We start from the raw sequence: 25,280 nt of genomic DNA, 5'->3' as shown, positions 1-25,280 counted from the left end.
AGAGGGAACACTGGTGATCGGTCTCACGCAGCTTAGAGGGAACACTGGTGATCGGTCACGCGCGTAGCTTAGAGGGAACACTGGTGATCGGTCTCACGCAGCTTAGAGGGAACACTGGTGATCGGTAGAGTACGCAGCTTAGAGGGAACACTGGTGATCGGTAGAGTACGCAGCTTAGAGGGAACACTGGTGATCGGTAGCGTGCGCAGCTTAGAGGGAACACTGGTGATCGGTAGAGTACGCAGCTTAGAGGGAACACTGGTGATCGGTAGCGTGCGCAGCTTAGAGGGAACACTGGTGATCGGTCTCACGCAGCTTAGAGGGAACACTGGTGATCGGTAGCGCGCAGCTTGAGGGAACATTGGTGATCGGTCTCACGCAGCTTAGAGGGAACATTGGTGATCGGTAGCAGCCAGCTTAGAGGGAACACTGGTGATCAGTAGCAGCCAGCTTAGAGGGAACACTGGTGATCGGTAGCGTACGCAGCTTAGAGGGAACATTGGTGATCGGTAGCGCGCAGCTTAGAGAGAACACTGGTGATCAGTAGCAGCCAGCTTAGAGGGAACATTGGTGATCGGTCACGCGCGTAGCTTAGAGGGAACACTGGTGATCGGTCTCACGCAGCTTAGAGGGAACACTGGTGATTGGTAGCGCGCAGCTTGAGGGAACATTGGTGATCGGTCTCACGCAGCTTAGAGGAAACATTGGTGATCAGTAGCGCGCGTTGCTTAGCGGGAACACTGGTGATCAGTAGCGTACGCAGCTTAGAGGGAACATTGGTGATCGGTAGCAGCCAGCTTAGAGGAAACACTGGTGATCGGTAGCGCGCAGCTTAGAGGGAACATTGGTGATCAGTAGCAGCCAGCTTAGAGGGAACACTGGTGATGGGTAGCGCGTAACTTAGAGGGTACACTGGTGATCAGTAGCGCGTAGCTTAGAGGGAACACTGGGGATCGGTAGCGCGCAGCTTGAGGGAACATTGGTGATCGGTCTCACGCAGCTTAGAGGAAACATTGGTGATCAGTAGCGCGCGTTGCTTAGAGGAAACACTGGTGATCGGTAGAGTACGCAGCTTAGAGGGAACACTGGTGATCGGTAGAGTACGCAGCTTAGAGGGAACATTGGGGATCGGTAGAGTACGCAGCTTAGAGGGAACACTGGTGATCGGTAGAGTACGCAGCTTAGAGGGAACATTGGGGATCGGTAGCGCGCAGCTTAGAGGGAACATTGGTGATCGATAGCGCGTAGCTTAGAGGGAACATTGGTGATCGGTAGCGCGCAGCTTAGAGGGAAACACTGGTGATCGGTAGCGTGCGCAGCTTAGAGGGAACACTGGTGATCGGTAGAGTACGCAGCTTAGAGGGAACACTGGTGATGGGTAGCGCGTAACTTAGAGGGTACACTGGTGATCAGTAGCGCGTAGCTTAGAGGGAACACTGGGGATCGGTAGCGCGTAGCTTAGAGGGAACACTGGGGATCGGTAGCGCGCAGCTTGAGGGAACATTGGTGATCGGTCTCACGCAGCTTAGAGGAAACATTGGTGATCAGTAGCGCGCGTTGCTTAGAGGAAACACTGGTGATCGGTAGAGTACGCAGCTTAGAGGGAACACTGGTGATCGGTAGAGTACGCAGCTTAGAGGGAACATTGGGGATCGGTAGAGTACGCAGCTTAGAGGGAACACTGGTGATCGGTAGAGTACGCAGCTTAGAGGGAACATTGGGGATCGGTAGCGCGCAGCTTAGAGGGAACATTGGTGATCGATAGCGCGTAGCTTAGAGGGAACATTGGTGATCGGTAGCGCGCAGCTTAGAGGGAAACACTGGTGATCGGTAGCGTGCGCAGCTTAGAGGGAACACTGGTGATCGGTAGAGTACGCAGCTTAGAGGGAACACTGGTGATGGGTAGCGCGTAACTTAGAGGGTACACTGGTGATCAGTAGCGCGTAGCTTAGAGGGAACACTGGGGATCGGTAGCGCGTAGCTTAGAGGGAACACTGGGGATCGGTAGCGCGCAGCTTGAGGGAACATTGGTGATCGGTCTCACGCAGCTTAGAGGAAACATTGGTGATCAGTAGCGCGCGTTGCTTAGAGGAAACACTGGTGATCGGTAGAGTACGCAGCTTAGAGGGAACACTGGTGATCGGTAGAGTACGCAGCTTAGAGGGAACATTGGGGATCGGTAGAGTACGCAGCTTAGAGGGAACACTGGTGATCGGTAGAGTACGCAGCTTAGAGGGAACATTGGGGATCGGTAGCGCGCAGCTTAGAGGGAACATTGGTGATCGATAGCGCGTAGCTTAGAGGGAACATTGGTGATCGATAGCGCGCAGCTTAGAGGGAAACACTGGTGATCGGTAGCGTGCGCAGCTTAGAGGGAACATTGGTGATCGGTAGCGTGTGCAGCTTAGAGGGAACCCTGGTGATCGGTAGCGCGCATCTTAGAGGGAACACTGGTGATCGGTAGCGCGCAGCTTAGAGGGAACACTGGTGATCGGTAGCGCACAGCTTAGAGGGAACACTGGTGATCGGTAGTGCACAGCTTAGAGGGAACACTGGTGATCGGTAGTGCACAGCTTAGAGGGAACACTGGTGATCGGTAGTGCACAGCTTAGAGGGAACACTGGTGATCGGTAGTGCACAGCTTAGAGGGGACACTGGTGATCGGTAATGCACAGCTTAGAGGGAACACTTGTGATCGGTAGCGCACGCAGTTTAGAGGGAACACTGGTGATCGGTAGAGTACGCAGCTTAGAGGGAACACTGGTGATCGGTAGAGTACGCAGCTTAGAGGGAACATTGGGGATCGGTAGAGTACGCAGCTTAGAGGGAACACTGGTGATCGGTAGAGTACGCAGCTTAGAGGGAACATTGGGGATCGGTAGCGCGCAGCTTAGAGGGAACATTGGTGATCGATAGCGCATAGCTTAGAGGGAACATTGGTGATCGGTAGCGCGCAGCTTAGAGGGAAACACTGGTGATCGGTAGCGTGCGCAGCTTAGAGGGAAACACTGGTGATCGGTAGCGTGCGCAGCTTAGAGGGAAACACTGGTGATCAGTAGCGTGCGCAGCTTAGAGGGAACATTGGTGATCGGTAGCGCGCAGCTTAGAGGGAACACTGGTGATCGGTAGAGTACGCAGCTTAGAGGGAACATTGGGGATCGGTAGAGTACGCAGCTTAGAGGGAACACTGGTGATCGGTAGAGTACGCAGCTTAGAGGGAACATTGGGGATCGGCAGCGCGCAGCTTAGAGGGAACATTGGTGATCGATAGCGCATAGCTTAGAGGGAACATTGGTGATCGGTAGCGCGCAGCTTAGAGGGAAACACTGGTGATCGGTAGCGTGCGCAGCTTAGAGGGAAACACTGGTGATCGGTAGCGTGCGCAGCTTAGAGGGAAACACTGGTGATCAGTAGCGTGCGCAGCTTAGAGGGAACATTGGTGACCGGTAGCTTGTGCAGCTTAGAGGGAACCCAGGTGATCGGTAATGCACAGCTTAGAGGGAACACTGGTGATCGGTAGTGCACAGCTTAGAGGGAACCCAGGTGATCGGTAGCGCGCAGCTTAGAGGGAACACTGGTGATCGGTAGTGCACAGCTTAGAGGGAACACTGGTGATCGGTAGCGCACAGCTTAGAGGGAACACTGGTGATCGGTAGCGCACAGCTTAGAGGGAACACTGGTGATCGGTAGCGCACAGCTTAGAGGGAACACTGGTGATCGGTAGTGCACAGCTTAAAGGGAACACTGGTGATCGGTAGTTGTTCTCACCTGTAGTTGATGGCGAGGCGGACGTACTCGGCCCTGTTCTCCAGGGTGATGTGGGAGTATTTAGAGCTGAGCTGAACGTCCTGTCCGCTGGCGTTAGGGACTGTGAAGGGGAGAGTCATGCCCTCAAACTCCTCAGTCGTGGCCTCGTTGTCTCTGATGTACATCAGGCCAGGGATGAAGTCTTTATCCACCTGAAGAGGAAAAGAACAAATACAAGTGTGAAAAGACCCGGTGGCCTTGACTTTAGTTCTGTGTGTTTTTCACTGTACTGTCCATCTCTACAGTTTGGGAGACCTTGAACGGGAATCCCACGGGAGTTGGCTCTTAACAAAGGAATCCATTTTTTGACATAGTTTTAAGTGAAAGTCATAACTCCCATTTAGCATGCGAGTCCTCTCTGATTACTATCAGTGTGTATACACAGTATGCCTGAGTGTGAGTGATGCTATCTCGCTATATTCTGGCGCTGGGTAAATTCCTGTGTAACCTTTAGTAAAGCTTCGGGGCTAAAACCCCCGCGTGACAACAGAGGCTTTGTGAGGAAACAGCCTCGGTCCTGTATCACGGTCATTCTGAACACGTTGCAGAGGCTCATGATTACAGCGTGGGACGCAGGAGAGACGCACACTAGTCACACACCAAGCACCGAGGTTGAAGATGGGATGTACACACAGCCACACAACGTAATACAAGTAACTGACTTCTGGGAAATCTTGACTATAGACCTTTTTAACTGTCTTTAGAGGGTATCTGCAGAATTCGATTTGACCGGCTAAATGGTAATACTCGTTAAGACCTTTTAATTACCCTTGCAAATACAATTTCATTACCAATTTGTGGTTAGTTCCTCATGTTAACTACAGTAGAAGGTGTATGTGGTCAACACTGTATTCCTCTGATCACACTACAGCTTTATATAACACCCTATACACCCTATTTATCACCACGATACACCCTATTTATCACCACGATACACCCTATTTATCACCACGATACACCCTATTTATCACCACGATACACCCTATTTATCACCACGATACACCCTATTTATCACCACGATACACCCTATTTATCACCACGATACACCCTATTTATCACCACGATACACCCTATTTATCAACACGATACGCCCTATTTATCAACATGATACGCCCTATTTATCAACACGATACACCCTATTTATCAACACGATACGCCCTATTTATCAACATGATACGCCCTATTTATCACCACGATACGCCCTATTTATCAACACGATACACCCTATTTATCAACACGATACGCCCTATTTATCAACATGATACGCCCTATTTATCCACCCGATGCGCCCTATTTATCAACACAGACACACACATGAGCAGACACTGCAGGTACAGTACCTCACTAAGGTCAGCGATGGTCAGGTTCATCCCAGCCAGCTGTTTCCAGACAGGTTCAGCCAGGTTGAGACTGAGAGGGGATCCAGTACGGATGGCTATGCCCAGGAGCACTCCTACAGAGATACATTAGACTGGGTTAGGGTTGAGAGGAGATCCAGTACGGATGGCTATGCCCAGGAGCACTCCTACAGAGATACATTAGACTGGGTTAGGGTTGAGACTGAGGGGATCCGGTACGGATGGGTATGCCCAGGATCACTCCTACAGGACAGAGATACATTAGACTGGGTTAGGGTTGAGACTGAGGGGGGATCCGGTACGGATGGCTATGCCCAGGAGCACTCCTACAGGACAGAGATACATTAGACTGGGTTAGGGTTGAGAGGAGATCCAGTACGGATGGCTATGCCCAGGAGCACTCCTACAGGACAGAGATACATTAGACTGGGTTAGGGTTGAGACTGAGAGGGGATCCGGTACGGATGGGTATGCCCAGGAGCACTCCTACAGGACAGAGATACATTAGACTGGGTTAGGGTTGAGAGGAGATCCGGTACGGATGGGTATGCCCAGGATCACTCCTACAGGACAGAGATACATTAGACTGGGTTAGGGTTGAGAGGGGATCCGGTACGGATGGGTATGCCCAGGAGCACTCCTACAGGACAGAGATACATTAGACTGGGTTAGGGTTGAGACTGAGGGGATCCGGTACGGATGGCTATGCCCAGGATCACTCCTACAGGACAGAGATACATTAGACTGGGTTAGGGTTGAGACTGAGGGGATCCGGTACGGATGGCTATGCCCAGGATCACTCCTACAGGACAGAGATACATTAGACTGGGTTAGGGTTGAGACTGAGGGGATCCGGTACGGATGGCTATGCCCAGGAGCACTCCTACAGGACAGAGATACATTAGACTGGGTTAGGGTTGAGACTGAGAGGATCCAGTACGGATGGCTATGCCCAGGAGCACTCCTACAGGATACATTAGACTGGGTTAGGGTTGAGACTGAGAGGGGATCCGGTACGGATGGCTATGCCCAGGAGCACTCCTACAGGACAGAGATACATTAGACTGGGTTAGGGTTGAGACTGAGGGGATCCGGTACGGATGGGTATGCCCAGGAGCACTCCTACAGGACAGAGATACATTAGACTGGGTTAGGGTTGAGACTGAGGGGATCCGGTACGGATGGGTATGCCCAGGAGCACTCCTACAGGACAGAGATACATTAGACTGGGTTAGGGTTGAGACTGAGAGGATCCAGTACGGATGGCTATGCCCAGGAGCACTCCTACAGGACAGAGATACATTAGACTGGGTTAGGGTTGAGACTGAGAGGGGATCCGGTACGGATGGCTATGCCCAGGAGCACTCCTACAGGACAGAGATACATTAGACTGGGTTAGGGTTGAGAGGAGATCCAGTACGGATGGCTATGCCCAGGAGCACTCCTACAGGATACATTAGACTGGGTTAGGGTTGAGACTGAGGGGATCCGGTACGGATGGGTATGCCCAGGAGCACTCCTACAGGACAGAGATACATTAGACTGGGTTAGGGTTGAGACTGAGAGGGCGATCCGGTACGGATGGCTATGCCCAGGAGCACTCCTACAGGACAGAGATACATTAGACTGGGTTAGGGTTGAGAGGGGATCCGGTACGGATGGGTATGCCCAGGATCACTCCTACAGGATACATTAGACTGGGTTAGGGTTGAGACAGAGGGGATCCGGTACGGATGGCTATGCCCAGGATCACTCCTACAGGACAGAGATACATTAGACTGGGTTAGGGTTGAGACAGAGGGGATCCGGTACGGATGGCTATGCCCAGGAGCACTCCTACAGGACAGAGATACATTAGACTGGGTTAGGGTTGAGACTGAGGGGATCCGGTACGGATGGCTATGCCCAGGAGCACTCCTACAGAGATACATTAGACTGGGTTAGGGTTGAGACTGAGGGGATCCGGTACGGATGGCTATGCCCAGGAGCACTCCTACAGGACAGAGATACATTAGACTGGGTTAGGGTTGAGACTGAGGGGATCCGGTACGGATGGCTATGCCCAGGAGCACTCCTACAGGACAGAGATACATTAGACTGGGTGCAGGGTTAGGGGTCAGAGGTCAGGGGTCAGGTAACGGAGGTAGAGGGTACCCACCTAAGAATCTGAACATGGTCATATGCAGAGCTGACTTGGCTGCAGGGTTGAGCAGGAAACAGTCTCTGTTCGCTCCTGACTCGTCTCGTCCGTTAGGGGTCACGATGAGGAGAGGGGTCAGACCGTTCTGGAGCTCCTCACACATCTCTGCTATAGACTCACTGTAGCCCCCGCCACAGTCATCCACAGACTCACCTAGCAGAGGACACACACACACACACATCTCTATTATAGACTCACTGTAGCCCCCCGCCACCGTCATCCACAGAGTTGGGCGATTTTACGACCGCATCGTCTATCGACAATGATCGACAGCCATCGTCAATGGTGACGATATGGTGATGTGACATGACGGTTCAGCCTATTTGAACTTGACGCCCCGCAGTAAAGAACGGAGTCTCACAGAGCAGGGCAGAGTAATTCCCATATTTGCTATAACCTATCTCAAAAAATAGTTGATACAGATCACAAAAGAGGAATGTGGGGCCAGACAGAGCGGAAAATTCCACTCAAGCTGAAACAAAAATGTCCAGTTACAAAATATTGTTTCTCGTTCTTGGTCAGATGCTTTAGACGACAGTCTGAACCTTTATAACGGACACCCCTTCAAAACCCTCTGAATTGTTTTCACACGGTCAGAACCAAGTATCATTCAGCTATTTGATTTAGAATTATATGACCCCCTTTAGGTTTAAAACAAAATATATATTAAAAAAATATATATTTGATGAAACATTGAACTTGGCCTTACTGCTATTAGCCCAAAGAAACAGATTCATACAACAGAACGCAAATTTAAAGGAAGATTGTTCTTCAGTGTCTGAACCACATTCCTAACGCCTAACCACATTCCTAACCACATTCCTAACACCTAACCACATTCCTAACGCCTAACCACATTCCTAACGCCTAACCACATTCCTAACGCCTAACCACATTCCTAACACCTAACCACATTCCTAACACCTAACCACATTCCTAACACCTAACCACATTCCTAACACCTAACCACATTCCTAACACCTAACCACATTCCTAACACCTAACCACATTCCTAACACCTAACCACATTCCTAACACCTAACCACATTCCTAACACCTAACCACATTCCTAACACCTAACCACATTCCTAACGCCTAACCACATTCCTAACCACATTCCTAACGCCTAACCACATTCCTAACGCCTAACCACATTCCTAACCACATTCCTAACACCTAACCACATTCCTAACACCTAACCACATTCCTAACACCTAACCACATTCCTAACACCTAACCACATTCCTAACACCTAACCACATTCCTAACACCTAACCACATTCCTAACCACATTCCTAACACCTAACCACATTCCTAACCACATTCATAACGCCTAACCACATTCCTAACCACATTCCTAACACCTAACCACATTCCTAACGCCTAACCACATTCCTAACCACATTCCTAACACCTAACCACATTCCTAACACCTAACCACATTCCTAACGCCTAACCACATTCCTAACCACATTCCTAACACCTAACCACATTCCTAACACCTAACCACATTCCTAACGCCTAACCACATTCCTAACGCCTAACCACATTCCTAACCACATTCCTAACACCTAACCACATTCCTAACACCTAACCACATTCCTAACACCTAACCACATTCCTAACACCTAACCACATTCCTAACACCTAACCACATTCCTAACACCTAACCACATTCCTAACCACATTCCTAACACCTAACCACATTCCTAACCACATTCATAACGCCTAACCACATTCCTAACCACATTCCTAACACCTAACCACATTCCTAACGCCTAACCACATTCCTAACCACATTCCTAACACCTAACCACATTCCTAACGCCTAACCACATTCCTAACGCCTAACCACATTCCTAACCACATTCCTAACACCTAACCACATTCCTAACACCTAACCACATTCCTAACGCCTAACCACATTCCTAACCACATTCCTAACCACATTCCTAACCACATTCCTAACCACATTCATAACGCCTAACCACATTCCTAACCACATTCCTAACACCTAACCACATTCCTAACGCCTAACCACATTCCTAACCACATTCCTAACGCCTAACCACATTCCTAACGCCTAACCACATTCCTAACGCCTAACCACATTCCTAACCACATTCCTAACACCTAACCACATTCCTAACACCTAACCACATTCCTAACGCCTAACCACATTCCTAACCACATTCCTAACACCTAACCACATTCCTAACGCCTAACCACATTCCTAACGCCTAACCACATTCCTAACGCCTAACCACATTCCTAACACCTAACCACATTCCTAACCACATTCCTAACGCCTAACCACATTCCTAACACCTAACCACATTCCTAACGCCTAACCACATTCCTAACGCCTAACCACATTCCTAACCACATTCCTAACGCCTAACCACATTCCTAACACCTAACCACATTCCTAACACCTAACCACATTCCTAACACCTAACCACATTCCTAACGCCTAACCACATTCCTAACGCCTAACCACATTCCTAACTCCTAACCACATTCCTAACACCTAACCACATTCCTAACACCTAACCACATTCCTAACACCTAACCACATTCCTAACCACATTCCTAACCACATTCCTAACCACATTCCTAACACCTAACCACATTCCTAACCACATTCCTAACCACATTCCTAACCACATTCCTAACCACATTCCTAACACCTAACCACATTCCTAACACCTAACCACATTCCTAACGCCTAACCACATTCCTAACCACATTCCTAACGCCTAACCACATTCCTAACGCCTAACCACATTCCTAACGCCTAACCACATTCCTAACGCCTAACCACATTCCTAACACCTAACCACATTCCTAACCACATTCCTAACGCCTAACCACATTCCTAACACCTAACCACATTCCTAACGCCTAACCACATTCCTAACGCCTAACCACATTCCTAACCACATTCCTAACGCCTAACCACATTCCTAACACCTAACCACATTCCTAACACCTAACCACATTCCTAACGCCTAACCACATTCCTAACGCCTAACCACATTCCTAACTCCTAACCACATTCCTAACACCTAACCACATTCCTAACACCTAACCACATTCCTAACCACATTCCTAACCACATTCCTAACCACATTCCTAACACCTAACCACATTCCTAACCACATTCCTAACCACATTCCTAACCACATTCCTAACCACATTCCTAACACCTAACCACATTCCTAACACCTAACCACATTCCTAACCACATTCCTAACACCTAACCACATTCATAACCACATTCCTAACGCCTAACCACATTCCTAACGCCTAACCACATTCCTAACGCCTAACCACATTCCTAACCACATTCCTAACCACATTCCTAACACCTAACCACATTCCTAACGCCTAACCACATTCCTAACCACATTCCTAACCACATTCCTAACGCCTAACCACATTCCTAACGCCTAACCACATTCCTAACCACATTCCTAACCACATTCCTAACGCCTAACCACATTCCTAACCACATTCCTAACACCTAACCACATTCCTAACCACATTCCTAACACCTAACCACATTCCTAACCACATTCCTAACCACATTCCTAACACCTAACCACATTCCTAACCACATTCCTAACGCCTAACCACATTCCTAACGCCTAACCACATTCCTAACGCCTAACCACATTCCTAACGCCTAACCACATTCCTAACCACATTCCTAACGCCTAACCACATTCCTAACGCCTAACCACATTCCTAACGCCTAACCACATTCCTAACGCCTAACCACATTCCTAACGCCTAACCACATTCCTAACACCTAACCACATTCCTAACCACATTCCTAACCACATTCCTAACCACATTCCTAACACCTAACCACATTCCTAACGCCTAACCACATTCCTAACCACATTCCTAACGCCTAACCACATTCCTAACACTTAACCACATTCCTAACCACATTCCTAACGCCTAACCACATTCCTACCACATTCCTAACACTTAACCACATTCCTAACCACATTCCTAACGCCTAACCACATTCCTACCACATTCCTAACGCCTAACCACATTCCTAACCACATTCCTAACACCTAACCACATTCCTAACGCCTAACCACATTCCTAACCACATTCCTAACCACATTCCTAACCACATTCCTAACACCTAACCACATTCCTAACACCTAACCACATTCCTAACACCTAACCACATTCCTAACCACATTCCTAACACTTAACCACATTCCTAACCACATTCATAACGCCTAACCACATTCCTAACACCTAACCACATTCCTAACACTTAACCACATTCCTAACACCTAACCACATTCCTAACACCTAACCACATTCCTAACACCTAACCACATTCCTAACAACTAACCACAAGCATATTTCCCCAATCCTAATGCTCAGATGCGTCAGAGTGGTGAGAAGCAACACACGCCCTCCAGTCACTGAAGTAGATTCCAACAGTACATAGAGAGAAATGTGTGTCACGCTCTCATGAGGACGAACCTAACAACCTACTGAGGAGGAACCTAACAACCTACTGAGGAGGAACCTAACAACCTACTGAGGAGGAACCTAACAACCTACTGAGGATGAACCTAACAACCTACGTAACAACCTACTGAGGAGGAACCTAACAACCTACTGAGGAGGAACCTAACAACCTACTAGGGAGGAACCTAACAACCTACTAGGGATGAACCTAACAACCTACTGAGGAGGAACCTAACAACCTACTGAGGAGGAACCTAACAACCTACTGAGGAGGAACCTAACAACCTACTGAGGATGAACCTAACAACCTACCCACGCTCTCATGAGGACAAACCTAACAACCTACTGAGGAGGAACCTAACAACCTACTGAGGATGAACCTAACAACCTACCCACGCTCTCATGAGGACAAACCTAACAACCTACTGAGGATGAACCTAACAACCTACCCACGCTCTCATGAGGACAAACCTAACAACCTACTGAGGATGAACCTAACAACCTACTGAGGATGAACCTAACAACCTACCCACGCTCTCAAGAGGACGAACCTAACAACCTACTGAGGACGAACCTAACAACCTACTGAGGAGGAACCTAACAACCTACTAAGGATGAACCTAACAACCTACTGAGGAGGAACCTAACAACCTACTGAGGATGAACCTAACAACCTACTGAGGAGGAACCTAACAACCTACTGAGGAGGAACCTAACAACCTACTGAGGAGGAACCTAACAACCAACTGAGGAGGAACCTAACAACCAACTGAGGAGGAACCTAACAACCTACTGAGGATGAACCTAACAACCTACTGAGGATGAACCTAACAACCTACTGAGGAGGACCTAACAACCTACTGAGGAGGAACCTAACAACCTACTGAGGAGGAACCTAACAATCTACTGAGGATGAACCTAACAACCTACTGAGGATGAACCTAACAACCTACTGAGGAGGAACCTAACAACCTACTGAGGAGGAACCTAACAACCTACTGAGGAGGAACCTAACAACCTACTGAGGAGGAACCTAACAACCTACTGAGGAGGAACCTAACAACCTACTGAGGAGGAACCTAACAACCTACTGAGGAGGAACCTAACAACCTACTGAGGAGGAACCTAACAACCTACTGAGGATGAACCTAACAACCTACTAGGGAGGAACCTAACAACCTAATGAGGAGGAACCTAACAACCTACTGAGGAGGAACCTAACAACCTACTGAGGAGGAACCTAACAACCTACTGAGGAGGAACCTGACAACCTACTGAGGATGAACCTAACAACCTACTGAGGAGGAACCTAACAACCTACTGAGGAGGAACCTAACAACCTACTGAGGAGGAACCTAACAACCTACTGAGGATGAACCTAACAACCTACTAGGGAGGAACCTAACAACCTAATGAGGAGGAACCTAACAACCTACTGAGGAGGAACCTGACAACCTACTGAGGAGGAACCTAACAACCTACTGAGGAGGAACCTAACAACCTACTGAGGAGGAACCTAACAACCTACTGAGGAGGAACCTAACAACCTACTGAGGATGAACCTAACAACCTACTAGGGAGGAACCTAACAACCTACTGAGGAGGAACCTAACAACCTACTGAGGAGGAACCTAACAACCTACTGAGGAGGAACCTGACAACCTACTGACGATGAACCTAACAACCTACTGAGGAGGAACCTAACAACCTACTGAGGAGGAACCTAACAACCTACTGAGGATGAACCTAACAACCTACTAGGGAGGAACCTAACAACCTAATGAGGAGGAACCTAACAACCTACTGAGGATGAACCTAACAACCTACTGAGGAGGAACCTAACAACCTACTGAGGAGGAACCTAACAACCTATTGAGGAGGAACCCAACAACCTATTGAGGAGGAACCCAACAACCTACTAGGGAGGAACCTAACAACCTACTGAGGAGGAACCTAACAACCTACTGAGGAGGAACCTAACAACCTTCTGAGGAGGAACCTAACAACCTACTGAGGAGGAACCTAACAACCTACTGAGGAGGAACCTAACAACCTACTGAGGAGGAACCTAACAACCTACTGAGGAGGACCTAACAAACTACTGAGGAGGACCTAACAAACTACTGAAGAGGACCTAACAAACTACTGAGGAGGACCTAACAAATTACTGAGGAGGACCTAACAACCTACTGAGGATGAACCTAACAACCTACTGAGGATGAACCTAACAACCTACTGAGGAGGAACCTAACACCCTACTGAGGAGGAACCTAACAAACTACTGAGGAGGACCTAACAACCTACTGAGGAGGAACCTAACAACCTACTGAGGAGGAACCTAACAACCTACTGAGGAGGAACCTAACAACCTACTGAGGCGGAACCTAACAACCTACTGAGGAGGAACCTAACAACCTACTGAGGAGGAACCTAACAACCTACTGAGGAGGAACCTAACAACCTACTAGGGAGGAACCTAACAACCTACTAGGGAGGAACCTAACAACCTACTAGGGAGGAACCTAACAACCTACTGAGGAGGAACCTAACAACCTACTGAGGAGGAACCTAACAACCTACTAGGGAGGAAACTAACAACCTACTGAGGAGGAACCTAACAACCTACTGAGGAGGAACCTAACAACCTACTAGGGAGGAACCTAACAACCTACTGAGGATGAACCTAACAACCTACTGAGGATGAACCTAACAACCTATCTAACAAACTACTGAGGAGGACCTAACAACCTACTGAGGAGGAACCTAACAACCTACTGGGGATGAACCTAACAACCTACTGAGGAGGAACCTAACAACCTACTGAGGAGGAACCTAACAACCTACTAGGGAGGAACCTAACAACCTACTAGGGAGGAACCTAACAACCTACTAGGGAGGAACCTAACAACCTACTGAGGAGGAACCTAACAACCTAATGGGGATGAACCTAACAACCTACTGAGGATGAACCTAACAACCTACTGAGGATGAACCTAACAACCTACCCACGCTCACATGAGGACGAACCTAACAACCTACTGAGGACGAACCTAACAACCTACTGAGGAGGAACCTAACAACCTACTGAGGAGGAACCTAACAACCTACTGAGGATGAACCTAACAACCTACTGAGGAGGAACCTAACAACCTACTGAGGAGGAACCTAACAACCTACTGAGGATGAACCTAACAACCTACTGAGGATGAACCTAACAACCTACTGAGGATGAACCTAAAAACCTACCTAACAACCTACTGAGGATGAACCTAACAACCTACTGAGGATGAACCTAACAACCTACTGAGGATGAACCTAACAACCTACCTAACAACCTACTGAGGAGGAACCAAACAACCTACCTAACAACCTACTGAGGAGGACCTAACAACCTACTGAGGAGGAACCTAACAACCTACCCACGCTCTCATGAGGACGAACCTAACAACCTACTGAGGAGGAACCTAACAACCTACTGGGGATGAACCTAACAACCTACTGGGGAGGAACCTAACAAACTACTGAGGAGGACCTAACAACCTACTGAGGAGGAACCTAACAACCTACTGGGGATGAACCTAACAACCTACTGGGGAGGAACCTAACAACCTACTGAGGATGAACCTAACAACCTACTAGGGAGGAACCTAACAACCTACTAGGGAGGAACCTAACAACCTACTGAGGAGGAACCTAACAACCTACTGAGGAGCAACCTAACAACCTACTGAGGATGAACCTAACAACCTACTGAGGATGAACCTAACAACCTACTGAGGATGAACCTAACAACCTACTGAGGAGGAACCTAACACCCTACTGAGGAGGAACCTAACAAACTACTGAGGAGGACCTAACAACCTACTGAGGACGAACCTAACAACCTACTGAGGAGGAACCTAACAACCTACTGAGGAGGAACCTAACAACCTACTGAGGATGAACCTAACAACCTACCTAACAACCTACTGAGGATGAAACTAACAACCTACTGTGGAGGACCTAACAACCTACTGTGGAGGAACCTAACAACCTACTGAGGAGGAACCTAACAACCTACTGAGGATGAACCTAACAACCTACTGAGGAGGAACCTAACAACCTACTGAGGATGAACCTAACAACCTACTGAGGATGAACCTAACAACCTACTGAGGATGAACCTAACAACATACTGAGGATGAACATAACAACCTACTGAGGATGAACCTAACAACCTACCTAACAACCTACTGAGGATGAACCTAACAACCTACCTAACAACCTACTGAGGAGGAACCTAACAACCTACCCACGCTCTCATGAGGACGAACCTAACAACCTACTGAGGATGAACCTAACAACCTACTGAGGAGGAACCTAACAACCTACTGAGGATGAACCTAACAACCTACCTAACAACCTACTGAGGATGAACAAAACAACCTACTGAGGAGGACCTAACAACCTACTGAGGAGGAACCTAACAACCTACTGAGGAGGAACCTAACAACCTACTGAGGAGGAACCTAACAACCTACTGAGGAGGAACCTAACAACCTACTGAGGAGGAACCTAACAACCTACTGAGGAGGAACCTAACAACCTACTGAGGAGGAACCTAACAACCTACTGAGGAGGAACCTAACAACCTACTGAGGAGGAACCTAACAACCTACTGAGGATGAACCTAACAACCTACTGAGGATGAACCTAACAACCTACTGAGGAGGAACCTAACAACCTACTGAGGAGGAACCTAACAATCTACTGGGGATGAACCTAACAACGTACTGAGGAGGAACCTAACAACCTACTGAGGAGGAACCTTACAACCTACTGAGGATGAACCTAACAACCTACTGAGGATGAACCTAACAACCTACTGAGGAGGAACCTAACACCCTACTGAGGAGGAACCTAACAACCTACTGAGGAGGAACCTAACAACCTACTGAGGAGGAACCTGACAACCTACTGAGGAGGAACCTGACAACCTACTGAGGAGGAACCTAACAACCTACTGAGGAGGAACCTAACAACCTACTGAGGAGGAACCTAACAACCTACTGAGGAGGAACCTAACAACCTACTGAGGAGGAACCTAACAACCTATTGAGGAGGAACCTAACAACCTACTGAGGAGGACCTAACAACCTACTGAGGAGGAACCTAACAACCTACTGAGGAGGAACCTAACAACCTACTGAGGAGGAACCTAACAACCTACTGAGGATGAACCTAACAACCTACCTAACAACCTACTGAGGAGGAACCTAACAAACTACTGAGGAGGACCTAACAACCTACTGAGGAGGAACCTAACAACCTACTGAGGAGGAACCTAACAACCTACTGAGGAGGAACCTAACAACCTACTGAGGATGAACCTAACAACCTACCTAACAACCTACTGAGGATGAAACTAACAACCTACTGTGGAGGACCTAACAACCTACTGAGGAGGAACCTAACAACCTACTGAGGATGAACCTAACAACCTACTGAGGAGGAACCTAACAACCTACTGAGGATGAACCTAACAACCTACTGAGGATGAACCTAACAACCTACTGAGGATGAACCTAACAACCTACTGAGGATGAACCTAACAACGTACTGAGGAGGAACCTAACAACCTACTGAGGAGGAACCTTACAACCTACTGCGGATGAACCTAACAACCTACTGAGGATGAACCTAACAACCTACTGAGGAGGAACCTAACACCCTACTGAGGAGGAACCTAACAACCTACTGAGGAGGAACCTAACAACCTACTGAGGAGGAACCTGACAACCTACTGAGGATGAACCTGACAACCTACTGAGGAGGAACCTAACAACCTACTGAGGAGGAACCTAACAACCTACTGAGGAGGAACCTAACAATCTACTGAGGAGGAACCTAACAACCTACTGAGGAGGAACCTAACAACCTACTGAGGAGGAACCTAACAACCTACTGAGGAGGACCTAACAACCTACTGAGGAGGAACCTAACAACCTACTGAGGAGGAACCTAACAACCTACTGAGGAGGAACCTAACAACCTACTGAGGATGAACCTAACAACCTACCTAACAACCTACTGAGGAGGAACCTAACAAACTACTGAGGAGGACCTAACAACCTACTGAGGAGGAACCTAACAACCTGCTGAGGAGGAACCTAACAACCTACTGAGGAGGAACCTAACAACCTACTGAGGATGAACCTAACAACCTACCTAACAACCTACTGAGGATGAAACTAACAACCTACTGTGGAGGACCTAACAACCTACTGAGGAGGAACCTAACAACCTACTGAGGATGAACCTAACAACCTACTGAGGAGGAACCTAACAACCTACTGAGGAGGAACCTAACAATCTACTGAGGAGGAACCTAACAACCTACTGAGGAGGAACCTAACAACCTACTGAGGAGGAACCTAACAACCTACTGAGGAGGAACCTAACAACCTACTGAGGAGGAACCTAACAACCTACTGAGGAGGAACCTAACAACCTACTGAGGAGGAACCTAACAACCTACTGAGGAGGAACCTAACAACCTACTGAGGATGAACCTAACAACCTACCTAACAACCTACTGAGGAGGAACCTAACAAACTACTGAGGAGGACCTAACAACCTACTGAGGAGGAACCTAACAACCTACTGAGGAGGAACCTAACAACCTACTGAGGAGGAACCTAACAACCTACTGAGGAGGAACCTAACAACCTACTGAGGAGGAACCTAACAACCTACCTAACAACCTACTGAGGATGAAACTAACAACCTACTGTGGAGGACCTAACAACCTACTGAGGAGGAACCTAACAACCTACTGAGGATGAACCTAACAACCTACTGAGGAGGAACCTAACAACCTACTGAGGATGAACCTAACAACCTACTGAGGATGAACCTAACAACCTACTGAGGATGAACCTAACAACCTACTGAGGATGAACATAACAACCTACTGAGGATGAACCTAACAACCTACCTAACAACCTACTGAGGATGAACCTAACAACCTACCTAACCACCTACTGAGGAGGAACCTAACAACCTACCCACGCTCTCATGAGGACGAACCTAACAACCTACTGAGGATGAACCTAACAACCTACTGAGGAGGAACCTAACAACCTACTGAGGATGAACCTAACAACCTACCTAACAACCTACTGAGGATGAACAAAACAACCTACTGAGGAGGAACCTAACAACCTACTGAGGAGGAACCTAACAACCTACTGAGGAGGAACCTAACAACCTACTGAGGAGGAACCTAACAACCTACTGAGGAGGAACCTAACAACCTACTGAGGAGGAACCTAACAACCTACTGAGGAGGAACCTAACAACCTACTGAGGATGAACCTAACAACCTACTGAGGATGAACCTAACAACCTACTGAGGAGGAACCTAACAACCTACTGAGGAGGAACCTAACAATCTACTGGGGATGAACCTAACAACGTACTGAGGAGGAACCTAACAACCTACTGAGGAGGAACCTTACAACCTACTGAGGATGAACCTAACAACCTACTGAGGATGAACCTAACAACCTACTGAGGATGAACCTAACAACCTACTGAGGAGGAACCTAACACCCTACTGAGGAGGAACCTAACAAACTACTGAGGAGGACCTAACAACCTACTGAGGAGGAACCTAACAACCTACTGAGGAGGAACCTAACAACCTACTGAGGAGGAACCTAACAACCTACTGAGGAGGAACCTAACAACCTACTGAGGAGGAACCTAACAACCTACTGAGGATGAACCTAACAACCTACTAGGGAGGAACCTAACAACCTACTAGGGAGGAACCTAACAACCTACTAGGGAGGAACCTAACAACCTACTAGGGAGGAACCTAACAACCTACTGAGGAGGAACCTAACAACCTACTGAGGAGGAACCTAACAACCTACTGAGGAGGAACCTAACAACCTACTGAGGATGAACCTAACAACCTACCTAACAACCTACTGAGGAGGACCTAACAACCTACTGAGGAGGAACCTAACAACCTACTGGGGATGAACCTAACAACCTACTGAGGATGAACCTAACAACCTACTAGGGAGGAACCTAACAACCTACTAGGGAGGAACCTAACAACCTACTGAGGAGGAACCTAACAACCTACTGAGGAGGAACCTAACAACCTACTGAGGAGGAACCTAACAACCTACTGAGGAGGAACCTAACAACCTACTGAGGATGAACCTAACAACCTACTGAGGATGAACCTAACAACCTACTGGGGATGAACCTAACAACCTACTGGGGATGAACCTAACAACCTACTGAGGATGAACCTAACAATCTACTGAGGATGAACCTAACAACCTACCCACGCTCTCATGAGGACAAACCTAACAACCTACCGAGGAGGAACCTAACAACCTACTGAGGATGAACCTAACAATCTACTGAGGATGAACCTAACAACCTACCCACGCTCTCATGAGGACAAACCTAACAACCTACCGAGGAGGAACCTAACAACCTACTGAGGATGAACCTAACAACCTACTGAGGAGGAACCTAACAACCTACTGAGGAGGAACCTAACAACCTACTGAGGAGGAACCTAACAACCTACTGAGGAGGAACCTAACAACCTACTGAGGAGGAACCTAACAACCTACTGAGGAGGAACCTAACAACCTACTGAGGATGAACCTAACAACCTACTGAGGAGGAACCTAACAACCTACTGAGGAGGAACCTAACAACCTACTGAGGAAGAACCTAACAACCGACTGAGGAGGAACCTAACAACCTACTGAGGATGAACCTAACAACCTACTGAGGAGGAACCTAACAACCTACTGAGGAGGAACCTAACAACCTACTGAGGAGGAACCTAACAACCTACTGAGGAGGAACCTAACAACCTACTGAGGAGGAACCTAACAACCTACTGAGGATGAACCTAACAACCTACTGAGGAGGAACCTAACAACCTACTAGGGAGGAACCTGACAACCTACTAGGGAGGAACCTAACAACCTACTAGGGAGGAACCTAACAACCTACTGAGGATTAACCTAACAAACTACTGAGGATGAACCTAACAACCTACTGAGGATGAACCTAACAACCTACTGAGGAGGAACCTAACAACCTACTGAGGATGAACCTAACAACCTACTGAGGAGGAACCTAACAACCTACTGAGGAGGAACCTAACAACCTACTGAGGATGAACCTAACAACCTACTCAGGAGGAACCTAACAACCTACTGAGGAGGAACCTAACAACCTACCTAACAACCTACTGAGGATGAACCTAACAACCTACTGAGGAGGAACCTAACAAACTACTGAGGAGGAACCTAACAACCTACTGAGGAGGAACCTAACAACCTACTGAGGAGGAACCTAACAAACTACTGAGGATGAACCTAACAACCTACTGAGGATGAACCTAACAACCTACCTAACAACCTACTGAGGAGGAACCTAACAACCTACTGGAGGACGACCTAACAACCTACTGAGGAGGAACCTAACAACCTACTGAGGAGGAACCTAACAACCTACTGAGGAGGAACCTAACAACCTACTGAGGAGGAACCTAACAACCTACTGAGGAGGAACCTAACAACCTACTGAGGAGGAACCTAACAACCTACTGAGGAGGAACCTAACAACCTACTGAGGATGAACCTAACAACCTACTGAGGAGGAACCTAACAACCTACTGAGGATGAACCTAACAACCTACTGAGGATGAACCTAACAACCTACTAGGGAGGAACCTAACAACCTACTGAGGAGGAACCTAACAACCTACTGAGGAGGAACCTAACAACCTACTGAGGAGGAACCTAACAACCTACTGAGGAGGAACCTGACAACCTACTGAGGATGAACCTAACAACCTACTGAGGATGAACCTAACAACCTACTGAGGAGGAACCTAACAACCTACTGAGGAGGAACCTAACAACCTACTGAGGAGGAACCTAACAACCTATTGAGGAGGAACCCAACAACCTACTGAGGATGAACCTAACAACCTACTAGGGAGGAACCTAACAACCTACTGAGGAGGAACTTAACAACCTTCTGAGGAGGAACCTAACAACCTACTGAGGAGGAACCTAACAACCTACTGAGGAGGAACCTAACAACCTACTGAGGAGGAACCTAACAACCTACTGAGGAGGACCTAACAAACTACTGAGGAGGACCTAACAAACTACTGAGGAGGACCTAACAAACTACTGAGGAGGACCTAACAAACTACTGAGGAGGAACCTAACAACCTACTGAGGAGGAACCTAACAACCTACTGAGGATGAACCTAACAACCTACTGAGGATGAACCTAACAACCTACTGAGGAGGAACCTAACAACCTACTGAGGAGGAACCTAACAACCTACTGAGGAGGAACCTAACAACCTACTGAGGAGGAACCTAACAACCTACTGAGGAGGAACCTAACAACCTACTGAGGATGAACCTAACAACCTACTGAGGAGGAACCTAACAACCTACTAGGGAGGAACCTGACAACCTACTAGGGAGGAACCTAACAAACCTACTAGGGAGGAACCTAACAACCTACTGAGGATTAACCTAACAACCTACTGAGGATGAACCTAACAACCTACTGAGGATGAACCTAACAACCTACTGAGGAGGAACCTAACAACCTACTGAGGATGAACCTAACAACCTACTGAGGAGGAACCTAACAACCTACTGAGGAGGAACCTAACAACCTACTGAGGAGGAACCTAACAACCTACTCAGGAGGAACCTAACAACCTACTGAGGAGGAACCTAACAACCTACCTAACAACCTACTGAGGATGAACCTAACAACCTACTGAGGAGGAACCTAACAAACTACTGAGGAGGAACCTAACAACCTACTGAGGAGGAACCTAACAACCTACTGAGGAGGAACCTAACAAACTACTGAGGATGAACCTAACAACCTACTGAGGATGAACCTAACAACCTACCTAACAACCTACTGAGGAACCTAACAACCTACTGGAGGACGACCTAACAACCTACTGAGGAGGAACCTAACAACCTACTGAGGAGGAACCTAACAACCTACTGAGGAGGAACCTAACAACCTACTGAGGAGGAACCTAACAACCTACTGAGGAGGAACCTAACAACCTACTGAGGAGGAACCTAACAACCTACTGAGGAGGAACCTAACAACCTACTGAGGATGAACCTAACAACCTACTGAGGAGGACCTAACAACCTACTGAGGAGGAACCTAACAACCTACTGAGGAGGAACCTAACAACCTACTGAGGATGAACCTAACAACCTACTGAGGATGAACCTAACAACCTACTAGGGAGGAACCTAACAACCTACTGAGGAGGAACCTAACAACCTACTGAGGAGGAACCTAACAACCTACTGAGGAGGAACCTAACAACCTACTGAGGATGAACCTAACAACCTACTGAGGAGGAACCTAACAACCTACTGAGGAGGAACCTAACAACCTACTGAGGAGGAACCTAACAACCTACTGAGGAGGAACCTAACAACCTACTGAGGAGGAACCTAACAACCTACTGAGGATGAACCTAACAACCTACTGAGGAGGAACCTAACAACCTACTAGGGAGGAACCTGACAACCTACTAGGGAGGAACCTAACAACCTACTAGGGAGGAACCTAACAACCTACTGAGGATTAACCTAACAACCTACTGAGGATGAACCTAACAACCTACTGAGGATGAACCTAACAACCTACTGAGGAGGAACCTAACAACCTACTGAGGAGGAACCTAACAACCTACTGAGGATGAACCTAACAACCTACTGAGGAGGAACCTAACAACCTACTCAGGAGGAACCTAACAACCTACTCAGGAGGAACCTAACAACCTACTGAGGAGGAACCTAACAACCTACCTAACAACCTACTGAGGATGAACCTAACAACCTACTGAGGAGGAACCTAACAAACTACTGAGGAGGAACCTAACAACCTACTGAGGAGGAACCTAACAAACTACTGAGGATGAACCTAACAACCTACTGAGGATGAACCTAACAACCTACCTAACAACCTACTGAGGAGGAACCTAACAACCTACTGGAGGACGACCTAACAACCTACTGAGGAGGAACCTAACAACCTACTGAGGAGGAACCTAACAACCTACTGAGGAGGAACCTAACAACCTACTGAGGAGGAACCTAACAACCTACTGAGGAGGAACCTAACAACCTACTGAGGAGGACCTAACAACCTACTGAGGAGGAACCTAACAACCTACTGAGGAGGAACCTAACAACCTACTGAGGATGAACCTAACAACCTACTAGGGAGGAACCTAACAACCTACTAGGGAGGAACCTAACAACCTACTGAGGAGGAACCTAACAACCTACTGAGGAGGAACCTAACAACCTACTGAGGAGGAACCTGACAACCTACTGAGGATGAACCTAACAACCTACTGAGGATGAACCTAACAACCTACTGAGGAGGAACCTAACAACCTACTGAAGAGGAACCTAACAACCTACTGAGGAGCAACCTAACAACCTATTGAGGAGGAACCCAACAACCTACTGAGGATGAACCTAACAACCTACTAGGGAGGAACCTAACAACCTACTGAGGAGGAACTTAACAACCTTCTGAGGAGGAACCTAACAACCTACTGAGGAGGAACCTAACAACCTACTGAGGAGGAACCTAACAACCTACTGAGGAGGAACCTAACAAACTACTGAGGAGGACCTAACAAACTACTGAGGAGGACCTAACAAACTACTGAGGAGGACCTAACAAACTACTGAGGAGGAACCTAACAACCTACTGAGGAGGAACCTAACAACCTACTGAGGATGAACCTAACAACCTACTGAGGAGGAACCTAACAACCTACTGAGGAGGAACCTAACAACCTACTGAGGAGGAACCTAACAACCTACTGAGGAGGAACCTAACAACCTACTGAGGAGGAACCTAACAACCTACTGAGGAGGAACCTAACAACCTACTGAGGATGAACCTAACAACCTACTGAGGAGGAACCTAACAACCTACTGAGGAGGAACCTAACAACCTACTAGGGAGGAACCTGACAACCTACTAGGGAGGAACCTAACAACCTACTAGGGAGGAACCTAACAACCTACTGAGGATTAACCTAACAACCTACTGAGGATGAACCTAACAACCTACTGAGGATGAACCTAACAACCTACCGAGGAGGAACCTAACAACCTACCGAGGATGAACCTAACAACCTACTGAGGAGGAACCTAACAACCTACTGAGGAGGAACCTAACAACCTACTCAGGAGGAACCTAACAACCTACTGAGGAGGAACCTAACAACCTACTGAGGAGGAACCTAACAACCTACCTAACAACCTACTGAGGATGAACCTAACAACCTACTG

At 47.7% G+C, this 25,280-nt stretch overlaps 1 protein-coding gene and 1 long non-coding RNA gene across 2 annotated transcripts in view; both read right to left on the bottom strand.

Annotated features, from left to right (window-relative positions):
- The window catches only part of herc2 (HECT and RLD domain containing E3 ubiquitin protein ligase 2), a 341,136-nt gene that overhangs the window by 12,113 nt on the left and 303,743 nt on the right, over nucleotides 1–25,280 (bottom strand). Inside the window, exons 85-87 of the mRNA XM_055943959.1 lie at nucleotides 7,324–7,518; nucleotides 5,148–5,260; nucleotides 3,769–3,959 (exon numbers count right to left, since the gene is read on the bottom strand). Coding sequence (XP_055799934.1) covers nucleotides 3,769–3,959; nucleotides 5,148–5,260; nucleotides 7,324–7,518 — 499 coding nt within the window. The remainder of the gene's footprint in view (nucleotides 1–3,768; nucleotides 3,960–5,147; nucleotides 5,261–7,323; nucleotides 7,519–25,280) is intronic.
- On the bottom strand, nucleotides 9,983–11,214 carry LOC129869497 (uncharacterized). The gene is made up of 4 exons (XR_008761948.1): nucleotides 10,966–11,214; nucleotides 10,737–10,817; nucleotides 10,056–10,693; nucleotides 9,983–10,000 (listed from the first exon to the last, which is right to left on the bottom strand). It is a non-coding gene; the product is annotated as an uncharacterized LOC129869497 (long non-coding RNA).

The sequence above is a fragment of the Salvelinus fontinalis genome, chromosome 14 (genome assembly GCF_029448725.1).
Source record: "Salvelinus fontinalis isolate EN_2023a chromosome 14, ASM2944872v1, whole genome shotgun sequence".
Taxonomy (NCBI): Eukaryota; Metazoa; Chordata; class Actinopteri; order Salmoniformes; family Salmonidae; genus Salvelinus; species Salvelinus fontinalis.
Note: the sequence above shows the minus strand (reverse complement) of the source record. Positions and strands in the feature narration are given on the sequence as shown.